The sequence below is a fragment of the Pleurodeles waltl genome, chromosome 8 (assembly GCF_031143425.1).
Source record: "Pleurodeles waltl isolate 20211129_DDA chromosome 8, aPleWal1.hap1.20221129, whole genome shotgun sequence".
NCBI classification, from domain to species: Eukaryota; Metazoa; Chordata; class Amphibia; order Caudata; family Salamandridae; genus Pleurodeles; species Pleurodeles waltl.
The window spans coordinates 1,404,772,231-1,404,796,631 of record NC_090447.1 but is presented as its reverse complement, the minus strand read 5'-3'; the positions used below and the strand labels follow the sequence as shown (position 1 = coordinate 1,404,796,631).

General features: G+C 47.3%; 1 protein-coding gene across 3 annotated transcripts in view; it reads right to left on the bottom strand.

Moving 5' to 3' along the window:
* ITSN1 (intersectin 1) overlaps positions 1-24,401 on the bottom strand; it is a 1,130,286-nt gene that overhangs the window by 482,767 nt on the left and 623,118 nt on the right. For all 3 annotated transcript variants that reach the window (XM_069202488.1, XM_069202489.1, XM_069202490.1), the window contains exons 21-22: positions 19,648-19,886; positions 1,294-1,453 (exon numbers count right to left, since the gene is read on the bottom strand). In XM_069202488.1, coding sequence (XP_069058589.1) covers positions 1,294-1,453; positions 19,648-19,886 — 399 coding nt within the window. The remainder of the gene's footprint in view (positions 1-1,293; positions 1,454-19,647; positions 19,887-24,401) is intronic.

The following is a 24,401-nucleotide window of genomic DNA, read 5'->3' as shown; positions in this document are numbered from 1 at the left end:
TTGCTCGATATGTATAACAATTACTAATCACCTTTCTTTATGTACCTCATTTAATAGAACACATAGGGGCATGGTAGGATCAATAAGTCAAAGACAGTAGTTTTGATTCAGTAAGGCAAATACTGCAACATTTATAGTCGGAAACGGGTTTCCAGGTAATAAGGGTGTTTTTCGTCATCCTTGTACACTCTAGTGAAGACTCATGAATGAGAATTCATTGCCTTTTGACTGGAGAGACCCAAGTGGTTGGAGCTGTTGTGAAGGCATTGGTCTTGGGTTGCATGGTGGTATACTGATCATCCTGCCTGCCTCCATAGTGGTAGATACGCAAAGAAGGAATTTATGTCCACTACTTGATTAGGATGTCACTTTGGGGTTAGAGCAGGGGGAGTGATAATAGATGAAGGACGACTTGAGGTATATATGAACAGAAGAAAGAATGTGTGGAAAAGGAGAATCAAGATGTTTCCATTCTCAGAGTCTCCCCAACATGCCCCTGGTCCCATACTGCTTGATGACCAACAGGCTTTGTGGTACAGCTGGGGGAGATGGAGGGCTCCTTATGAGCCAGAGAAACAGTCTCTAGCTGCAGTGCACAAAGCTCTCTGATTTAGGGTGGTACATGACAGAGTTAATTGTGATGCTGCAGGAGGATAAGTATTCTGAACCCAGCTTTGCAACCATATTGTCAGTACTGACATTCTCGGTAGAGAGATTTGAGGCACCATACAACTTGTGCAGGGGTGCCCTCACTAGAATTCTGGGGGTTCTGGTGTAGTTTCATGCAGGGGTTCTTATGAGTGGAACCAGAAAAGCTCTTCAGTACGCTGAAGTGTGAGAAATTGTGGCACTGACATTCTCAAATATTGGATCAAAGTATGAGAGCCTGTACTGTTGTAGTTAGAACAGCTGAGGTGAGACCAAATCTTGGGGCAGTGGTGTAAAAAACAAACGAAAAAGGTGTGAAGTGGATGTGGGAGTCGAAACAGCTTCTGTCTCTTATTTGTGTCAAGGAAGAAGACATTAATAACTGTCAGGTAGAATCACTGCATCATTAGGGTTGGAGAGACTGGGGCATTGGAGTCACTCCTCCCCAGCCCCTTCTGATGGTTATGTACAACACACCATTGCTTGTTAACAGCTGAGAAATATTTAAAAAGATAAAGAGTCTTGAGAATCATGATTGGAAATTAGAACCAGAATATCTGTAAACCATCATGTCCTTGTTAACAGGCAGTAGCACATTACTCTGCGCTATCAAGGTTTTTCAGGTACACATACTTCACAAATTACCTGGCCTAGAACAGGAGAAGGGGAGGACCCAGTTACTGTAGCTGGCGTGAAAGCTGATCGCTGTCTTAGTGGTCCTGTATTTGGAACAGTAAGGGAAGGCTGAACAGCCCAGGCATCCCAGTTATCGGTTTCTGCTTTTTCACTATTATTTGCTGGCCATCTGAAATGTAAAACAGGTAATTAAATTGGAAAAGATACAGCAGCCTTCTCCATCAATGGACATTCTATGGAAAAGTAAAGATAAAGGAATCCTGAAGTACAGAAAAGCAAAAGGTCACTCAGCTGTGAGAGTTGTCGGCATGATTTCAATGTCAAATCAACCTTCTATAGAATTAAGAAAATCTTTGTAAAAAAAGAATACAACTGATATCACATACTTAATTTCACCTCTTGTATGCACTACACCATCTTGGTGTACATTCAGTCTTTCCTGGCTCATTTCCACAATCAAATCAGTGGGATTTATATACAAAATGGGAACTATAATGTATACATGTACAGAAACATTTTCTAACTTACCTTGAAATAAAAATTACAAGATGAAGGTACACTATGTCTCGTACTGTTGGCTTGGACAACATAGATACGCCAAGTGTCAGTAAGGATGTGCGTCATCTGCTAAAATAGAGTATCACCACTAGGGATTTTTCTGAGGGATGTTATTCACAGGAAAGGAAAACTCAAATTTAAATCACTAATTTTTATCATCATTCTATATACTACAACACTATAAAAAACCCTGGGAATTGTACAGTTTTTTTCACCTACGCGGTTTTGCCAATCAACCAGCCCCTTCACTTTACTACTAAGGCAATACACCCGTCTGACCAATTCCATAAACATTTTACAGTGTATACATCCAATAAAACACAAGACAGGCTGCGACCACTTCAGGAATATTAGAGAAGATTATATACTTATGCTGTATTTCTAAGCAGCTACACTGTTTGGCTTGCACATATGTGCTCTCCCTCTTTGAACACAATTCCCAGCTTAACATGCCAAAGCTTGAATTTTGACATCAGAAAATCCCCTCCAACTCTCTAAGATGAAGAAATAAACATTTTCAGTTTCTATACACCAACTTCCTCAATAGAGATTTGTTTGAATTTTGTCTCTTTCATGTGGATTTTCTAGGGTTATTAGAGTAGTGTCCACTCTCCCTTTCATCTTGCTTTCCCTAGACATGAACCTATCTACACCCCGCTTACTTTAAAAAAGGTAGCCCTTCCTGCAGAAAGTTTCCAGTCCCATGTCTACCATAGTCGTGACTCCTGGTGTTGGGAATTCCTAAAACTGAGGTTGGGCAGTCAGGTTATGTTTACCTAGTGTTTGACTTTACTTTTCAAATTGCACCATTAATTTAACTGTAGATTGCTCAAACTCATCACAGTTAACTAGTTATCAGGTTCTTCGCTCACTGCTGTGAGAGTAATGTGCACAGACCCAGTCCACCTGCTTTAACTTGGCTCATGCTAGCTAGCACAAACTCACTCTTCAGAGACTGCATCCATGACTTAATGGGCAGAGCTGCAGCATGAATCTCAACCACGTATTTGTGATGCACCTCAAATGGGGCTTTATCAAGGCAGCCCTTTGCATGTTGTTAATTTTATGTCAGGACCCAGAGGCAAGGGTTAGGTTTATTCTTTCTTCTTTTATTCATGTAGCAGCCAAGTAAAAAAAAAAAACACATTAACCAAACAAAACTTCATTTCCCATAACACTTAAGAAACACGAAGACGAAAGTTCATCCTGTGAGAATCAAGGATTGTCCTTATCCAGCTCAGTCCCCTTTCCATCTTCTTATTTTTTTTTTCTTGTTTGCAGCCGTGTGCAGATAAGTAACTGGACCCTGGTCAAGTGGTGGCTGCTACACAATTTCCATCGGAAGAGACTGTTTCATCTCTCCTTCATCCTCTTCCCCGACTCCTTGCAGCACAAAAGCACGTGGGCTCCCGGACTCCCCTAAGCCAATCATGATGCTGCTGTCACCAGCATGACAGCAGCGTCGTGATTGGCCTCAGCGGCCTGTTTCGGTGCTCAAAGAGTGAGTGGGAGGCTGTGCACATTGCTAAGTGCGCATGCCCGTTTGGCTGGTCCAACACGCCGGTCATACAGTCATGCACACTTATGGTGCATTACACTCCTCCTCCTGCCCAACCCAGCCCCGTCCCGCCCTAACCTTGCTCCCGAGGAAAAATAAAATGATAACAACATTGCGTTATTATCACTTTATTTTTCCTTTTTATGCACTGCACAAAGCAGTGAGGCGACGCTCCTCGGTCTCAGTGGAGGAGTTGCTTCTGCCCTGGTCCCTTTGAACTGTGTATTTGGACTGTTTTCGCTAATCACCTTTTCTCCACAGCAGAGGCAGTCTCCTGCCTCGTATTAGTGGCTGTGTGAACGCTGGCCGCGCAATCTGTGGCCTCTATCACATATTTTACTGTGTGAGGCCTTTCCCTCACAGCAGGGACAGGATGCGCACACCCTTCAAACAATCAACACATGTTGGAGAAAACGGTCTTCTCGGGGCCCACTCTCTTCTAGGGTCCTGCAGATCGGAGGCACTTTGAGAGGAATTTGCTGCCATTCAGAAGTGCCTCTTGTTCGCAGGTCTGCTGCTGAAAAATGTATACAAGTGTCCAATTAGCTCCAACATGCCTGGAGTCTGACACCCTTTTGAGTGGTACAACTAGTAGAGAAGTTGCCCACTCCCTTGTGCAGGCATGACCCAGGTGGTGATTTGGCCCTGGAAAAAAGTAACAGCCGTTAGTTGTGCCAGCTTATGCCATGTCCGGGGGTTCACCGTAACTGTTGCCGCATATTGTAATGTAGCTATCCTTATCACCTGGATCCCCCAGTACTAATAACTTTCTTTAATACAGGCTAACCACCTGTGCCTCCCTCCTGCAAAACGTGCTCCATACTTACCTACAAAATGGAGGAGTATGAAAACTGCTTTACTGAAGAGGAATCATATTTCCCAATCACTGGGGAGTGTTGTGATGCAGTTAACGCCTCTATCATTAAGGTGGTCTCTGATGCGGAGGCACCCTTAGAAAAGAAACTCATGGCAATAGCACAGCAGTGCCTCCAACACCTCCGTTCAAGAGAAGACCTTCCTGGGCCTCTGGCCCCTGAACCTTTAGGGTCACCAACCACCCCTCCTACCAAGAACCTGTGCAAACAACCTCAAAATCCCAGAGTCAATCTGGATGCTTTTTCCACAGTCAAGGTGGCACTCCTGGGAGACTCTCCTCCCCCCTTCACCACAACCCAGATGACCGGCCAACCCCTAAGAAGGTGCCTCCGCCTCTTCCTCTTCCTCCCACTGCCTTTGGGCGGCTCTCATTCTGGTTCAGATGGGGATTACGATGACAAACAACCGGGGAGACCAAGGACCGACGCTTCAGAGGGGCTGGGCCCCTCCTCAGAAGGAATCTGAACGTCGCAATACAATATGTTACGGCATAAGGAACTAATGTATCCTCACTCCTATGAATGGCCTTCAGGGGATGAAGTAGCCACTTACATGGCGGGAAGATTACGTAACCCAGCCCTTGGACAAAGAGGTCTGAAACTGTCTTCGGGCAAAATGTCTCCAACCTTCCCTTCACGGGGGAGGTCACAGTCACCCCGGAGACTGAAGCCAGAATGGCCACTTTTCTAGCCAAATACATTAGAGGCCCCAAAAACTGTATCAACGGTATCTACCGCTTAAGGCGGCTGGCGGTCATACCAGGATAACCTCAGACATTTATGGCCCCTTAGCCAAAATTCTAGGCATGACGAAGGACTCAAAATACTCCATGGCCTTGATTTCTCCAGAGGTCCTGCCTGGCTGGGACAAACGGGCCATCATTTTTTTAGGTAACACCAACTGCGCCATCTCTACTGAGAGACGCAGATCGCTCCTGTAGGAAAGTGCCCTTTTCGGCATAGTTAACGCCCTCCCCCCCCCCACACACACACTTTTTGCCTGATATTGATGCTGACTTGACAGAGTGTGCTGGGATCCTGCTCACCAGGCCCCAGCACCAGTGTTCTTTTCTTAAAAATGTACCATTGCTTCCAAAATTGGCATCCCCCGGCACACAGTTAAGTCCCTTTGAAAACAGATCTTTGCCAGTGTCAACTTTGAAAACAGATATTTGCTATAGTGTTGAAAACCATTTAACTTGCCAAATTGAAACCAAGTGGTGTTCCTACATATTAGTCTGATACTTACAACTGTATTTACCTACAAACTGAATCTTGTGGTTCTAGAAATAAAGTAACACTATATTTGTGCTGTATAGAAACCATTGGTCTTGAGTTAGTCATTGTGTGTGTGCTTTATTTATTTGCCCAAGTGTGTACAACAACTGCTTTGCACTACGTTTTGATAAGCCTAACTGCTCGTCCACACTACCACAAAAGAAAGCATTCGTATTATCTACTTTAGCCTTTGTTAAGCCTCTGGGGAACCCCTGGACTCTGTGCACACTATATCTCATTTTGATATAGTATATACACAGACAGCTTCCTACAGCTCCTCAATAATTGATACAAAGCTAGGGGGAACTAGTGACATCAGAGGCCGGACTGGTGGTGCAGGACGGCCCTTTTTGCCTTCATCAAAGAACTTGGGAAATTTGTGTCCACTTTTAAATCCCTAGACAAAGCCCAATCCTCAATCACCCGTATCTTGAACCCTCAGGCTTATCGGGCCGGTCGCAGTAGGGGGCGTGTGGCCGACCGCGCCCACTCTTCTGCCCCGGGCAGAGGACAACCCTCGCAGAGGGGACAATGGCAGGACTCTTCCCACTTTCTCTACTCACAATAGGAGATTTAAAGAGTGAGGGCTGATCAGGTAGCCTAAGAAAGGCTAAATAAGCAGATAAATACCCCTTAAGGGTGCCCAAAGCAGAGCCCTGCTGGGCCAAAGAACAAAAGAACAGAAGAACCTCGGAAAGAGGGGCAGAAAGGGGATCCACAGATTTGTTGGTACACCATGCCACAAATTTATTCCCACAACAGGCATATACAGTTTTGGCTGATGCACGCCTGGCTGCCAAGATAACATCACAGACTTCGGGTGGAAGTGCAAAAGCCATCAACTGTCACTGCTCAATCTCCATACATGAAGGCGGAGGTTGGACAGGTTCGGGAGAAGAACCGTCCCCTGTTGCTGCGACGGAAGATCCGCCCAAAGAGGCAGTCTGAGTGGAGGATCAATGGACATGCTCAATAGCTCTGGATACCATACTCTCCGTGCCCAGTCCGGAGCCACCAAGATGACTTGGGCCTGGTCATTCCTGATTTTCTTGAGATCTCGGGGCAGAAGAGGTATAGGCTGAAAGGCGTATAGGAGGCCGGAGTTCCACTCGAGACGAAAAGCATCTCCGAGCGAGTGCTGCCTTGGAAACTCCAACGTGCAAAACAGCTGACATTGTGCGTTCTCTGCAGAGGCATACAGATCTAACCAAGGCTCTCCCCACTGCTGAAAGACACCTTGTGCCACCTCCGGATAGTGACAACATTTGTGATAGGCTGTGCACCGACAGCTGAGTTCGTCCGCTCTGATGTTGAGGCCACATCAGTGCGTGGCGGGGAAAGAAAAGAACTGACATCACTGCACGAGGGAGGCATCTATATACTACTCCTGACGTCATCATGGAGACTACGACGCCAACGACCCACGCGGAGTCGACCAATGCCACCTACCGACACGCAAGGGTATTGCTTGAAGAAAAATCTCCAGATCCAGTCTAACGCCTGGGGTAAATTCAAAGGTAAGGAATCCACAACTAGAAGTCTCTATTGGATACATCATTTTCAAATAGACGTCATTTTTGGTATATACAGACAAGACAAGGGGTGGGTCAGTGAAGAATCCACAGGTACATACTGTATCCACCAGCAAAAGCATTCACGAAGACAAGTAACTTGTTCTTTTGATGGATACATCTACCTGTGGATTTCTCACCTTTTGAAAAGAATCCCCAAGAAGTCCTGCAGTCGGAGGTGGGTGCTAGTCTGCCTATACCAAAAAATCTTGCAATACAGAACGATCAAAGTGACCGTCCCTTCTTACCTCAGAGCATAAGCAATAGTTCTTCGCAAAGGTGTGGAGAGAGGCCCAGGTCACTGCTTTACAAATGTCAACCACTGGTACACCCCTAGGCAGAAATGGAAGACTTTGTTCTGGTGGAATGAGCTCTAATACCTTCAGGAGATTCTTTGTTCACCATGGCGAAGTAGATCTTTATGCACAGAATGAGCAACCTGGACAATGTCCTCTTGTGCACAGCCTTGCCTTTCATCTTGCCTATGGTGCCAACAAACAGCTTATCGTTCAGCCAGAGATCACGTATTCTGTCAATATAGCAGCTTACAGCCCTATTAGGGTCAAACCGATGAAGCCTTTCCTCCCCCTTAGATGGATGGGGAGGAGGGCAGGAAGTAGGAAGGGTGACAGACTGGCCCAAGTGGAACGGAGTACCCACTTTTGGCAGAAAAGCAGCCTTGGTTCTCATTATCAACTTATTTGCGTAGAAAGTCGTGAAGCGAGGTTTCACACTTAACACCTGTAACTCACTAACATGTCCAGCCAAAGTTATGGAAACAAGAAATACATTTTTAAACATGAGATGTCTTAAAGGACAACTATGTAAGGGTTCAAACCAAATACCTATAAGGTAAGTCAGTACCAAATTAAGATCACACTGAGGCATGATAAATGGAGCAGGAGGGTACTAATTAGTAAATCCCTTAATAAACCTTAGCACTATGGAGGACTTAAACAGGGAATGTTGGTCGCATAAACATAGGAAAGCCGAAAGGGCAGACAAATATCCTTTAAGTGTTATAACTGCACAATCTTGCTGCGCCACGGAAAGCACAAACCGTAAAATGTCAGACAACCGGGCTTTCAAGGGGTCAATGGAATTTTTCTCACACCATTTTACAAATTTAGCCCATCTGCCGGTGTACACTGACTTGGTGGAGTGTTGCCTGGCCGATAATATAACATTCCCCACATCAAGTAGGGGGGAAAAAGAGCTCAGGTTGCCCAGTTCAATCTCCAGGCATGTAGGTGCAGGCTCTGGAGGTGGGGTGTAGAAACTGCCCTGTGAATGAAGGGCTTCCACGTGAGGAAAATGGAGCAGAGGGCAAAGTGAGAGTTGAAGTAGGTCTGTGTAGCACACCCTGCTTGGCCAATACGGAACTATTAATACAACTTGGGTCCGGTCCTGGTGAAACGTCCTCAGAACTCGAGGAATCAAGTGTATGGGGGAAGGTGTAGAGCAGCTGAGAGCCCCAGTCCAATTGAAACACTTCCCCCAGTGCACCCTGCATCTGATACTGGAGACTGTGGAATGACAGGCAGTGCATGTTCTCGAGAATGTCAAACAGGTCTATCTGAGGGCCCCACACCCATAGCCAGAAGATGTGTAGCACCACCTCCAGATGGAGACACTATTCATGAGCAGCTGAAAAATGCCGGTTGAGAATGTCCGCGAATAAGTTTATAACTCTGGCCAAGTGATTTTCTACGCTGTAAACTCGATGGTCCTGAGCCCACGACCAGAGTTGTAGAGCCTCTCTGCAGAGAAGATACGACCCTACACCTCCCTGTGTATGTACCCCATTGTGGTAAGTACGGTCTGTCAAGACCTGCACTGACTGACCGCAAACGGGAGGGAGCCACTGGTATGCTTTGAAGGGCACATTTGGTGCCCTCCTTGCATACACTGGTTTGCACCAGTTCAGGGAACCCTGTTCCCTACTTTGGCATGAAACTGGACAATGGAAGGGGAGTAACCACTCCCCTGTACATCACAACCCCCAGGGGTGGTGCCCAGAGCTCCTCCAGGTGGCCACTTGTTTCTGCCATCTTAAATCCAAGGTGGACAGAGGCCACTGGGAGCATCTGAGTGACCAAGTCAGGCAAGTGACGTCAAAGCCCCCTCCTGATAGGTGGTCACCCTGCTTTGGTAACCAACCCCCTTCCTCAGCTATTTAGGGTTTCCCTCTCAAGTGGGTTATCAGATTTCACGTGCAAGATTCCAGCAGGACTTCTCTGCATCGTTTACTTCATCTTCTGGACACTTGGACTGCAACTGGACCCTCCCGGAACCGACAATCTGCAACTCCAGCAACAGCTCTGCTCTGCAACATTGTTTCTCTGGCTCCTTCCAGCAACTGCAACATTTCCCTGGCTGTGCATCCTCTGGGAGTGACCAGTCTTCATCCTGCACAAGAAGCAAGAAGGAATCTCACATGGAGTGAAGGAGTCACTCCCCTGCATCTGCAAGCACCAACTGCAATGACAACTGACTGCGTGGATCCTCTCTCCTCCGGAACTGCGTGGATATTGCATCACAGGTGGTGGTCTATAGTGGTACTCTTGGTCCTCTCTACCAGCTTTCTAACTTGGGAGATGGTAAGCTCTTGCCTCTCCTCGCAGGACAGTACCCCTGTGTACCGCAACTCTTGCAACTACCAAGGCTTATGTGTTCCTCCTCCAAGGGATCTTTAGGCTCTGTGTAGCCTCTGCCTCCAGCACTCTTCTGTTTAAAGCACAGTCTCCTGCCTGCTGCTCCAGCAACCTGGGACTCCTCTCCAGGTGTGCTGAGTGAGCCTCACCGCGACCTCCTGTGCCTGCTGCCTGTGGGGGCTGACTCCTCTTCTTGTGACTCTCCCAACTGCTGAGGGTAACCTAGGACTCCCATCCTTGGGTCAAGTCCCTTGGGTTTTGCTGGTCCTCTTTTTGAGGCTGGCTTAGTTTATTGTGTACATCTATGTTGTGGCACCCTATACTGAGTCCAGGCAACCCTTAGTGATAGTGTTTTGGTGCCTAGATAACCAAATCTCTCTAGGGGTAGCTTTGGTGAGCAGCTCAGGTTTATCAGGGAGGAGTGTAAAGCACTCACAATACCACAATAGTCAGTCAGTGATGTGCACACATGAAAGAACCACACCACATGTTTAAAAAACAAAAAAATAAGTATTCTTTATTGTAACACTAGTACTATCCTAACATTGGTATATCGGAGATATCTGTACACAGAAAATATACTTAGTAACAAACAAGAAAAGCATAGAAATACCAGGGGCCCTAACTGTGTGGGGGCAAACCATATACTAAGAAACTGGTATAAGAATGGAGGTACCCAACCAAGGTAACTGTGTTAGGTTCCCAGGGGCTGTGGGAGTACAAAATCACCGAAGGTAAGTAAAAAAAAAAAAAACACGCACCCGTGTGCAGAGGAGCCTGATGTCCCATGGACTAACACAGAAGCGTTGCACTTGAAATTTTCAGGATTCAGTACCTTCCCAGAGGACCAGTTGGAAACCAGTTGGCACAAGGAAGCCTCGTCTGACCAGCTGCTGTCCCAACCTGTGGATCAGGTAAGTGAAACCCAAAGATGTATTTTAAATCAGAAAAACCTGAAAAAGAAGGAGAAAGTCCAGACCACTTGGAGATATCCAGGCAGTGCAGGTAGGCAATGCCCACTCTTCTTGGGGAGAAGCTCCTGAAGTTCGATAAAGGGAAGAGTACAGTTGTGGAGTCCAGGTGATGTAGGAAGATCATTGGAGTCGCCCACGAGATGTCCCACATCGGTCAGCAGACTGCAGAGGGGTCAGTGGTCAGCAGAACCACCAACAAGCAGTGGTAGAAAGTAGGAGAAGCTGCAGTGAAGTTTGCAGGATTTTGGGGACCAGCAAGGTCAAAGAGACTCAGCCCTTTGAGCAGAGTTAGTGCTGGCACTCGGCAAGCAGGAGAGCCAGCAGGAATTGTTAGAGCCCCCACGAAGACCGACTGGCAGCAGACATAGGGAGTGGCAGGGAGGCCTCAGCAGCCCAACAAGGAAGGAGTCCCACACTGCAGGAGTTGGAGGGTGCACGCTGTTCTTGGAGTTGCAGAGCGCTGGGCCTCTTGGAGCTCGAAGATCTCCTGGGGAAGAGTAAAAAAGCCTTGGTAACAGCAACCGACGCGGTGCACAGGGGGTTCCGTTCCAGTGGCCACAGCAAAGGCCCACCATCTCCCAAGTTGGATAGAAGCCAAGTTGGACCTGGAGGGGACCACAGAACCACTGCCTGTGTAGCAGAACATTCTCTATGTCTGTGGGACAGCAGAATCCACCAGCCAGTCACTGTCGCAGAGGTGCCTGCGGATGCAGGGGAGCAACTGCTTTACTCCAAGGGAGATTCCTTCTTGTATCGTGATGCAAACAGAGTCCTTGTGACCCTGGAGGATGCAGAGCCATGAATGTTGCAGAATTCTTGCAAGGGCTGGAGCCCTCCCAACTGGATACAGTCTTGTTGCAGTTCTTAAGGCAGACCAACAGCAGTTCCGAAGGCCAGGTTTGCAGAAGTCTTGCAGAGAGTTCCTTTATAGAGTCTTGCTCAATGAATCTAGGGACCCACCCTCAGAGGAGCCCTAAAGTAACTCAGAAAGGGGGTTGTACACTGTATGCGGTGACCCACCTACCAGAGGGGGTCAGGGACGTCACCCACCTGGCTTCCGGAGGCCTCTGCTCACCTTGTTTCCAAGATGGCAGAATCAAGCGGCTAACTGGCACCTCCCTGGGGGAGGAGCTGGACAGGGGGTGGTCACTCCCCTGTCTTGTGTGGTTTCACGTCAGGATGGGAACTGGGGGTGCAACGTAGTTTATGCAAGGAGAGCACCAAATGTGCCCTTCAAAGAAGTCTGGTAGCACTCAGAGTCCCCCCACCGCAGTCCAGAGACACCCATTTCAAAGGGAGAGGTAGTCACACCCCTTCCCTACAGGAAACCCCTTGTTCCACATTCTCCTGCTCGAGTTAGGTTCATCATCAGGAGGGCAGAACAGTGTTTAGTGTCGGCGGCAGCGCAGGCTGGCATGCAGACCATGCAAGTCTGTACAGGCAGAGTACATGTTATCATGCAACTAACACTGGAATCGGTGTAGTTGCACGATACCAACATGTTTGATACCAAACATGCCTAGGTTTGGTGAAGCCATTATGTAGTTGGACTACTCGTGTTGCCCAGTGTCCCCAATGTACCTTAAAATGGCTTCCCCCCCACTTACAAATCTCAGTTAATACAGTCTGGGGTTAGTAGGGGAACCCCTGCTCATGAGGAGTACCATCACACTCAGGACCACAAGTGCCAAATTCATCAAAGACTTCAAGGAACATTGTCCAAGAGGGCCAAAATAGACACAAATCCTACAATCATGTGAAATCCCACAAAATCCTTTGAAAACATAGGGCCGTATTTATATGTTGGAGGTCAGCCCGTTCACCCACCCAACCCTACCCCCCGCCAGGGTCGACCACCAAATTTTGAAATGTCCATTAGACACAGGGCCAGCTTTAGGGTGAGCTACTAGTGGAGCTGCACTGGGTGCCGACGTTGGGGCGGGGGTGTAAATAGCAGAGGGAATAGCAGGGGTGTAAATAGCGGACGGAATAGCAGGGGTGGATCACTGACCTCACAGGGGGCACTATGTTCAGCAATAACTTACGATTTAAATAAACCTGCTTCAGAGTTTCTTGTGCATCCAGTTTTCAGGCAGCAATAAAAATGCCAAGATAACGCTTGTGATGAGAGAGAGAGAGAGAGAGAGAGAGAGATTTGACCTTAATATACCTGCTACAAGGAACAGGTCTGTACTCTATTTGGATAGGATAACTGTGTGGATTGGTAAAGCCAGCCTTCGCCAGTGCTTTAAAACAAATGAAATGTATGTGAGAGGGGCTAGGGAGAGATGGGGTGGAGGAGGTCACTTTTGTGGGGTGACGCGGGGGAGACGTAGCCAAAAAGTTTATCGCACTAGGTGGCACAAGCACTAAAGCCGGCCCCAATTACACATTTTGAGAATTGAACTACCAGCATGGCAGTCCCTGTCAATGCAATGAAACTTCGCCAGACTGCTCTATCAAATATTACTGAGCTGTCCGGAAAAGATACCATTTTTTTTTCTCCATAAAGAATATCCCAAAGCGGGACCTTCTTTTTGAATAACAAGTTACTATCTAGTTGCAGATTTGTTTTCACCCAGGCATCACTCTGGATCCGGAGCAGTACCCCTGCATGCCGTTAAGTGGTGTCGATCGGCTTCGTGTCCATAGTCGGTGCCATGCACACCGGATATGAAGTCGCGGGTCCTATGCATGCGCTACCCTGGCGTGTTCACGTCCGTTTCTTTTCTGGACTTTTTATGCTAGTATCGCAGAGCCATGAAAAACACTTACCACTGGTGCGTCAGAACTAGGGCCCTGAAAGGGAAATCCCAGTCCCTTGAAATCAGTTCGCAGAATAGGGAGGGTGGTGGGGTGGTAAGGAATCTGCAACTAGATATTGTCTCTACCAAATAAGGATTTACAGATGCTAAGTACCTTGCTCATCTGATAGAAACATCTAGTTGCTGATTCCTTACCTTGGAATAGATACCCAAGCAATACCGTCCCCGGGGGTCGGTCTTGCAAACCAGTGCCCATCCATACGGACTGGACTGTCCAGGCAGTAGTGTTTGTAAACATGTGCAGAGATGTCCATGTTGCTGCCGGACAGTTGTCCAGGACTGGAACTCCACGTGCTGACGCAGCTTTAGCTCTGATAGAAAGATCACGCAAGTCATCAGGGGGTTGATTTTTAGCCAATGCGTAGACCCATCTGGAGATGGCTCTCCTGCATGCCCTGATCCTTCTTCCCACCCACATAACCAACAAAGAGCTGACTCTTTGGTATAATCATAGTAGAATGCCAACACTCTTTGGGTACAGGCGCTGGAGTCTCTCCTCTTGCGTAAAAAGTAGGCAAATTGATGGATTGGCCTACATTAAAGGGGGAGTACCCACTTTTCAAAGAAAGGAGGCCCTTGTGCAAAGCGCCACTTTGTTAGGATAGATGGAAAAGTAGGGTGGATTAGATGACAATTTCTGCAGCTCACTCACCCTAAGGGCAGATGTAATGGCCATAGTGAAGGCTGTTATCAAAATGAGAAGCCTGAGAGGACAACCATGGCGAGGCTCCAAAGGAGCACACAACAGGAAAGTTAGAACCAAATTCAAGGCCCATTGGGGCATAATGAATGGGGATGAGGGTAACATATGAGTAATGCCTTTAAGGAACCTATTTACAATGGAGAATTTAAACAACGAAGGCTGATCAGGCAACCTCAAAAAAGCAGATATTGCAGACAAATAACCTTTAGGAGTGCCAAGTGCAGAGTCCTGCTGGGCCAAAGAAAGTATAAACAAGAGAACCTCAGAAAGAGGGGCAGAAAGTGGGTCAACATATATGTCTGTGCACCATGTCACAATTTTTTTCCAACAGAAGGCATATACTGTTATGATGGAGTAACACTTGGCTGCCAAGATTACGTTACAGACTACGGGCAGAAGGTCAAAACCTGTCAACTGCTGCTGCTCAATCTTCACGAAAGAAGGCGGAGACTGGATAGGTGTGGGTGGAGAGTCCTCCCCTACTGCTGCAACAAAAGAACCTCCTGAAGGGGGAGTCTGATCGGATGATCGATGGCCATGCTCAATAGCTTGGGATACCAAACTTTTTGTGCCCAGTCCAGAGCCACAGGGAGTACTTGGGCCCGGTCATTCTTGATCTTCTTAAGAACCCTGGGCAGAAGTGGTATGGGCGGAAAGGCATACAAGAGGCCTGAGCTCTACTCGAGATGAAAAGCGTCGCTGAGTGAGTGCCGCCATGGAAACTCCAACGTGCAATACTGCCAGAGCGCAAACAGATTGATGTGGAGTCCAGACTCTGTCGGAGAACAGATGCTTCTGATCTCTGCCTCTCCCAGGCTGCCGACCCATCCCAGGAGTGAAGCAATCTGTCGCTATTTTTAGAACTTGCTGGGGAAGGGAGAGGGACCCAATCACAGTTAGTTAGCGACCACTGCAGAGCCTGCGCAGTTCTCTCAGAGATCTAGACCATGTCAGAGAGATTCCCCTGATTCTGTGCCCACTGGAACTTCAGATCCCACTGCAGAGCCTGCATATGCCATCTGGCATGTGTCACAAGCAGGAGGCCATGAGGCCCAGCAGCCTCAGAGTAATTCTCACTGAAATCCAGGATACAGACTGAAACATGTGTATCTCACCCTGAATATGCTGGACTCTCCGCCTGGGAGGATAAGCACAGAACTGCACTGTTTCCAGAACAGTTCTGATAAAAGGGAGCGTCAGGAGTCAGGTGCTACTTTGGCACATTTACAGTGAACCCCAACAAAAACAGGGGTCCCCGTAGACTGGAGGTGTAAGACGACAGCCTAGGACAAGCCAGCCTTCAACAGCCAGTTGCTGAGATAAGGAAAGACTGGAACCCCTAATCTGCGCAGAGAGCTGCAACCACCGCCATCACCTTGGTGAACACCCGAGGGGCACTGGTAAGGCAAAAGGGAGCACAGCGAACTGAAAGTGCTTGTGGCCCACCATGAACCACAAGTAACATCTGTGGGCAGGGAAGAGGGTAATGTGGAAGTGAGCATCGTGCAAGTTCAGTGCCAACATCCAGTCTCCTGGGTCCACAGCAGATGAAACTTAAGCCAAAGTGAGCATTTTTAATTACTCCTTTTTGAGGAAGAGATTGAAGGACCAGAGGTCTAGGATAGGGCAGAGGTCCTTGTCCTCACTGGGAATCAGAAAGAAGCGGGAATAACAACCACAACCTACTTCTGGCACACGTACCCCTTCTATGTCTGCCTTGGCCAAGAAAGCCGCAATCTCCACACGGAGAAGTGCCAAGTGATCCTCCATCGTCGATCGTAAGATGGTGACATGGCTGGAGGGGTAGTCTCAAAAGAAAGGGAAAAGCCCCTCCACACTATCTGCAAAACCCACATTCCTGACTTGATGAATTGCCAGTAGAGCAGGTGATGGCAAATCCTGCCTTGGACTGAACCCTGATAGGGAATAGTCAGACTAAGGTTTGGAGGCAACTGCAGCGGGAGGGGCTGTGGACTGGCCAGGCTGTGGGATCCCCTGATCCACGAGCACGGTTGATCTCACATTCCCGACCATGCAGAGGCTGGGCAGCATGCGCAGTGGCTGGAAGGGAACGGATGTGGTGGAACGCCCCTTCTGTAGCCACGAAAGGGGCAAAAACGGATGGCAGTGACAGAGGGGCTGCCGCAAGGCCCAAGGACCTGGCCATAGCATGAGAATCCTTGAAACGCTTGAGCGCTGAATCTGCTTTGACTCCGAAGAGTCTAGTGCCATCAAAAGGCATGTCCAGAAGACTGGCTTGCACATCCCCTGAAAAGTCAGATATCCTCAACCAGGTGTTGTGTGGCACCTCAGGGCCACCGTCGATGCAACCTCTCCCAGTGAGTCAATCGTGTACAGTCCACATCTGATTGTGAACTTTGCTCCGTCTCTCCCATCAGCAACTGCTTGGGAGTGTACAGTCCTGACCTCTTTTGTGACCTGAGGCAGCACTTGCGCAAACGTATTCCACAGCATGTGGGAGTAACAGCCCAAAATGCAGGCAGTGTTCACAGACCGCAATGCCAGGCTGGCAGAAGAAAACATCTTCCCGAGCTGCTCCATCCTTCTGGATTCCTTGTCCGGGAGTGCAGAAAAGAATGCGCCCTGGGACAAAGAGGCTTGGATAACCAAGCTCCTGGGGGAAGGGTGATGCATCAGGAATGCTGGGTCAGATGGAGCAGGTCGAGGGTGGCGGGCAATAGCCCTGTTCACAGAGCCCCTGGGCTGGGTTTGGACCAGGTAACCAGCAGGACATCAGTAAGGGCTTCATTAAAGGGAGGTCGGGGTTTAGAGGATGAAACCCCAGGCTGAAACACCTCTATCAGGAGTTTAGTCCTGACTGCCACAAAAGGTAGATAGAGGTCCAAGGACTCTGCCACTCTTCGCACCACCACCATGGAACAGGACGTTCCCTTTTAACATAGCCACGTAGGGGGAGAAAGCATGCCAGACCACCAACCTCTCCCAGGTCCATATGGCAGTCTTAGGGTCCTGTAGCTGGTATTCTAGAGGGTATAGCAACCCTTCCCATTCCTCACCATACCCAATCCCATATGAATAAGGGTCAGGATCTGACATGGGGTTAAGACCCCTGCTGAAGTCGGAATCAGCATCGCATAACATCGATCCCGCTCCGTGTCGGCATCAGCAATGAGCATGGAACTGATGCCATACAGGGGCACAGACGATGTTGGGAGCGTTGACATCAGAACCGGCGTCAGGGAAGGTTGAGGTGGTACAACCGATGCTGGTTGGCATCCAGGCATGGATCCACAGGTGCCTGCTCTGCTTTTGAAGCCTAGCATGGGTCTAGTTCAACACTGTTCTGTCCTCTCCATTTCCAATTGAGGGTATCAGGCAGGGATGCCCCCTCTCTACTCTCCTCTTTGCACTTGTGGTTGAGTCACTAGCAAAATGGACCCATCAAAACGCCCAACTACTGGGTGTCTCCGGAACGCTACATATGAAGAAAGAGTTCCTCTATGTCGATGACCTCCAGTCTATGTGCAGAGAATGGAGCAATCCACCCCCAGAGTTCTGGAAATGCTGCTTACCTAAGGAGAGGCCTCTGGCCTACACATGAATCATTATAAGTCCCAATATGCCCTTGTAGCGGGCCCTTGCCCCACGGTTGCGACTGCCCGGCCCTCTTACACTGACAGATGGACCCTTTAAAACTTGGGAATACCTTGCACCACAGACCAACAACAATCCTGGAAACTCAATAGTGCCCCCTTAGTGCAAAGCAGGCATAGAGAGAGACTGATCTGTGACAAACTTACTTTATCAAATATGGGTTTAGAAGCCCTGTTTAAAATGGTGGCTTTGCTGCAATTTTTACAAGTCTTTTAAAATGTCCCCTACTCCATACCCCTCCCGTCTCACTGCTCTGAAACTGCTGCACTACTCAGTGAATATCTTTGAGATGGCACACAAGTTTCTCTTGTGCAATGCATTCAAGACCCATTCAATGGTGGACTGGGGATCCCAGATATACACTTCTACTACTGGGTATCACACCTGGTGCTAATTAATGACTGGATATTTGGGGACCAGAGTAACCCGCCTTACACGTAGAATGCAACTCTATGGCTTATTGGTTCTGATGGGAATACTAAACAAAACCCTGACCTGCTGGCACAACACTCTTAAGTCCATCACATGGTATAAGACCATTACTAATGAAAACTCACTATTGTGGGGGTGGATACAGGCTGGCAGGTTTCCATGCCTGGGATTGCTTGGTGTTTCAAAAACAGCTGGTCGGGAGATTACATCAAGACACTTGACACCCTGACTGCAGAATTCCAGCTACATAAAACCCAATTCTTCTGCTATTCTGACAAAATACAACCCTCTCCTTGGAAAAAATACTGTTGTTTAAACCAATCGAGCCTAAAGGTGACAATGTAACATCTGAGAAATAAAGGGATCGCCAGTATACACATCTCGTTGGTAGTAAACAAACCAGACCCCTTCACACGCCTACAGGACAACTGGCACCAGGATGTTGGTCCACTAACGGATGAAGAGAGGCAAAAAGCAAAAAGCTAAATTGGCTGCCAGATGTCTTACGTCCACTAAGATCAGGCTAACTTAATATAATGTTTTTCACAGGGTATATTATGATCCAAATAATACATGGCTTAAGGGAAACAAGCAGGACGACCACTGTCGGAGGTGCCTAGCAGTGTGTAAAATGTTATTTTATATGATATGGGACTGCCCCCTCACTATCGCATACTGGACTACAATAAAATGATACCCTCAGTCGGCTTTTGAGCTATACACTAACTAAACCCAAGCATGCAATAGATACCAAAGAATTGGAGGCAAATGGAAGAATGGGTGTTCGCAGCTTAGTGGCTATCGGTTTGATGGTGGCAAAATGTGACATTGCTCAACGTTAGATGCTGGATCACACTTGCCACTCCATAAATTTGGTGAAGGGACCCAGGGAATGGAGATCTGTGCTGCATCTAAGAAATCAGTGTATACAACTCGTGACTGCCCATGAAAATACCATAAGATATGTGATGCATAGTAGGACCACCTTAACTACTGGGCTACTGGCAACTGGGCTGTAAAGATTTTTCTGTATGACTCGATGCAGTGTCAAATTGTAATAGGGAGTTATGTATTGTTCACCACATTGTTTAAAATGCAAATAAAAAGATTTTCTAAAAAAAAAAAATTTGGTTAGCATTTGAATATTCTATACACAGATACTCTTACCCAATATATTTTAACCCAATACAGCTTTAAGGTAATTGGTATGACAGTGTTAAAACTCATGAGAAAGACAACACAGAGAAGCATAAAGAGCATAAAATCTCCTTGTATTTTTATATGACCAAGGGTACTCACGTCGAGCTGAAGTCTGCCCAGTTATTGGCATTAGTACAAGCCTCTGGGGAGGCCGTGGTTGTTACAGTAGTAGGTGTCACATGGACAGATGTTTTTGATGTAGATTCTGTTACTTGCTTCAAAGTGCTTGTTGCTTCGCTTTCAGCAATTTTCTCTGCATAATTTGCAGGGAACCAGCCAGTTTTACCTTTTATTTCTCCTCCGAGCCAACCAGGTTCCCCTGTCTGGCTTTCATCAACCTACACAAAGTTAAAAAAAAAAAGAAAATATATATGAACATAAATACATCCCAAGTGCAGTAGCTGCTATTTACGTGTGTTACAAAAATAATATAAACTGTTGCAAAATGTAAATGGCAAGGACATTAAATCACAATATTGTTAGTTGCCTGTGTGATATCCTAAGCTCTCATAACACTGGCAGCAATGGGATACCTCAATGCCTTTAGTGGTTGAAATAAACAAATTACTTACCTTTTAACTCTTAACTAACTTATTCTTCTGATAGAGATCTCAAACAGAGCTTCCTCACCTTTTTAATAGATACCAATGCAGTAACTGTTTGGAGGTGGGTCTGTGAAAGAACACAAACACAAAAAGCCCTTTACGACTGTGCAGGCGAAATTACTCTCTCAGCGAATCTGGCTGTAATACTGCATGAAAGCCTGGGGTGATGCCCACTTAGCTGCCTGGCAGATGTCAAATGGTAGTAGCTTTAGCCTTGGTGGATGGTCTGGGAAGTATGTAGTGTACTGTGGGTAGACACAGAGCTTGGAGCTCACTTACATACAGTGATGACAATGAAACAGTCTTGCAAGCAAGAAGCTGCAAGGAACAGCTATGAAGTGGCTCAAAGGGAGTATACATCAAATATGGGCGGATCAAGTTAAGGTCCCATCATGGCATGAGAAAGGGAGAGGGAAGAATCTGGTGTGAAAAGTTTTTAAAAAATGCATCACAGTCAGCGACTTAGATAATGAATGCTGATCCAGCAAATGCAAAAAGTCTGAAAGGTACCCTTTAACTGTGCCCAGAGCAAAGCCTTGCCAGGCAAGAGACAAACCCAAACAACAAAACTTAAGATTACTTTTGTTGGAGGGGGGTCAATCTACTGCATGCAGTGTCAAGCCACAAACTTGTCCAAATGAGAAGCGTATAACGTTTTTGTCAAGGGAATGCCTGTCGAGATGACATTAACTGTCTCAGAGGAAGGTTGCTTTGGCAGCAAATTGTCACAGAGAGGCAACCTGATTGGAGGAGAGATGCTCAAACCCAGGAGTTCTGGGGCACTAGGCTGACTTGGGCCTGGTCGGTCTTGATCTTCAGAACACAGGGCAGAAGAGATATTGTGAGGAAGGCATACAGGAGTCCTGAGATCCACCCTAGTTGGAACACGTCTCTGGGAAAGAGACGTTTAAAAAATGTCATCACACAAAACTGCTTACAATGTGTGATCTCGGCAGTGGCAAATAGAGGTTCTTCCCATTCACTGACAGGTGGAACTGCAATTAATGATCGGCTAGTGGGTGATAGCTGCATTTTCCTGCCATGGTAATCAAGGAGTCTGCCAGGTAGTGCGCCACCAAGAAAATTTCTTGATGGTCCAGCCATTTCCAGAGGTTCAGGGACTCCTGGAACAGAATGTGTGACCTTGTTTGTTGAAATACCACATGTGGTGGTGTTGTCTGTAAACCTGTACCAGACTCTCCTTCATAGATGGAAGCAAGGCTATTAATGCCAGCTGGATGGCTCTCAGCTTCCTTGATGTGGAACATGGATTTCATGGGAGACCAGAGGCCTCTGATCTCCCAAGATGGACACCCCCCAACCCAGGAATAAGACACAGATCACCACTGTCAGCTCTGGGTGGGGTATAGAGAGGGGTCTCCCACTGACCAAAGTTGAGGTACAGAAACCACCACTGCATTTCTGTTGCAGTTTCCACTGAATGTGGTCGGAAAGGTTTCCTTAATGTTGGGCCCACTGAAATTTTAGATACCACTACAGAGAGCACATATGCCACCTGGCATGTCTGACCAGCAGGATGCAGGAGGCCATCAATCCCAATAGCCTCAGAGTCAATCTCACTAAAATCTAGAAAAGAGAATGAATGATAGGAATCAAAGCTTGCATGTCCTGTACTAGCCGTATTCTGGAGGTGGCTGAGGACTGACTGGAGCAAGCCACCCTTTAACAGTCAGTCGTCAAGGTAGGGGGAAGACCAGACCTTGACCTTTGAAGGTGTGCTGTAATCAACTCCACTTTAGTTAACACCCAAGGAGTGGTGGTGAGACCAATGGACAGCTTGGCAAACTGAAAATGCTCCTGTCCCACTGTGAGCCTCCGATATTGCTGATGGGCCTGCAGGACAGCAATAAGGAAATAGGTATCCTTCAGATCCAACTTCACCATCCAGCCTCCAGTGTTGAGGGCAGACAAGACCTGGGCAACGGTGAGCATAATGGATTTGTCCTTTCAGTGGATGGTATTGATAGGGCGCAAGTCTAAAATAGGACAAAAGCTTCAGTGTTTATTTAGCCCCAGAAAGAATCAGGAATAGCAACCATGACCTACTTCTGGTGCAGGTACCCTATCAAAAGCCCCTTTGGCCAAAAAAGCTTGTACTTCTTGGCGTGAAATGGACAGATGGTCCTCCATCAGTCAGTCTGGGATCAGTGAAAGGTGCAACTGAGTGGCTATGAAGGGTGGGTCATATTCCTTCTCTATAATCTGCGTGACCCATCCTTCCGATGTACCTAGCGAGAATCAATGGATCCTCTCTCCAACTGGATAGCTGTGCTCCACTAATGGCATGCTAAAGGGGTTTGGCAGGGTGGTGCAGGAGGAGGGAACTATGGGGGGCATAGGTAGGCTGACTGGTTTGTTAACCCTCACCATGAGGGTCAGTGGGTGCAATGGGCGCGCAGCCTGAGCCACACAATTGATGAACACTTGCTGAGGTTGAAGTGGCTGTCAGGACGGGTGCCTCGAAACCACAAAAGGAAAGGTATGTCTCATGCAGCTGGTGGCCCATATAATCCCAGGGAGCGTGCTGTGGCTCTGATTTTGATGAATCACTTCAGAGCAGAATCTGCCTTATCCAAAAAAATGGTGAGACATGTCATAGGACATGTTCATATGGACAACTAGACAGCACCTGAAATACCCGTTAACCACAGCTCACCCGATGAAATCAGTGGTGTCTAAGTCACAACAAATTGTTCATTTGGCTGAATCAGACAGTATATAGCTTGGGTCATGACAGGTCGAAGGTCTTCCAGGACACCCTGGAGGACTTCAGACACTGAATCCCTAAGAGTGAGGGAAAAGCAGCCCAGGAGGCAACTGATGCAAGAAAATACACTCTTCCCAAATGTTTCCACTTCTCTGGATTCCTCATCCGGGTGAGTAGTTAGAAAAGTATTTATTTTTTTTGCCTGCATCCAAGCTCGGCGGATATGGAAGCTGAGACAAAAATTCAGGGTCACCTGGGGCATCTTGCCATTTGTCAACTTAATGGTGGGACAGAACAACGTTTGGGCCATGTCCCTAGGACAGTATCAGTAAGTGCCTTGATGCAAGGTAGTAGGTGCACAGTAACGGTCTACCGTGGCTGGAGAACTTTGGTCAAGAAATTGGTTTTAACTTCTAAGGTGGGGAGTTGGTGGTCGAGAACTTTAGACGTCCACTGCACGAATGCAGCAAAGGAAGCATTTTCTTCTGTGGCAGGACCTGGAGGTGTGAGAAGGCCAGAATCAGGAGAGGTGTCAAGGCCACTGGCCTCTTGGAGATCATCATACCAATTCTCTTCACGGTAGGGCTGGCCAATTTTATCATCTGCGTCAGATTCTGTGCCTAACGGTGAATGCAAGGTGCGAGGTCTTCCTTAGAGGTAGAATGTCAAGCGCAGGTTGCAGTTCGATGGCGAAGGAGTCGGCATCAGCAACAATGCATAAGGATCGACCATGGATAGTGGAGCCAGAGTAAGTACAGAGCTGGGGATGGCCAGGTTTGGGTGTCATAGGGTCCAACTGGCACCAAGGGTGAACCCTCTTGAAGTATTCCCAGATGGGAGGCTCTAAGCTCCTTGGGGCCCACAGAGGCACCAAAATTGGCCTGAAGGCATCCAAAGAGTTGAAGCATGGCCTCCGGGAACTCTTGGCTCTGCCTTTGTATGGTGATGGCCTCAAACATGGATTCTGCCAGGAAAATTGGCTGGATTGATTCAAACGTTTACTGACTTCAGGAGCTAAATTGGGATGAATGGTGACACCCTGACGACTTCTCAGGAGTATGAGTGGTGGGACGGAGCTTAGTCCTGTATATATTTGTTATGTTTTTTCTTCAATTTAAAGATTTGAAGTGAAAGGACGAACAGCCACAGGACCAACTCCTGTGAATTCCTGACCAGTTATGAGACCAAGACTCCATCTCTGGACAGAACTCAACAAAGTCTCCCAGTATTTGGTAGTCTAAAATGTTGCCTTGTGATCCCGTATTGCCTACGTCTTCACCCTTTAGTTACTGTATAAACAACAAGTGGGGTAGGGGCCCTGTCCCACAGCACATTGATTGACTAATGTTATCACAGGAATTAGGCAATCCCGTAGAATAACCAAGGCTGTGGGGCCCTCCTTTTACTAAGACATCTGAACACATATTGAAATCAAAATGCATTCAATGGTAAGAAATGTGCTGACAGTTTTTGAAACGCATAAGATATTGTAAGAGAACCCAAAAAATTTACTTCAATGT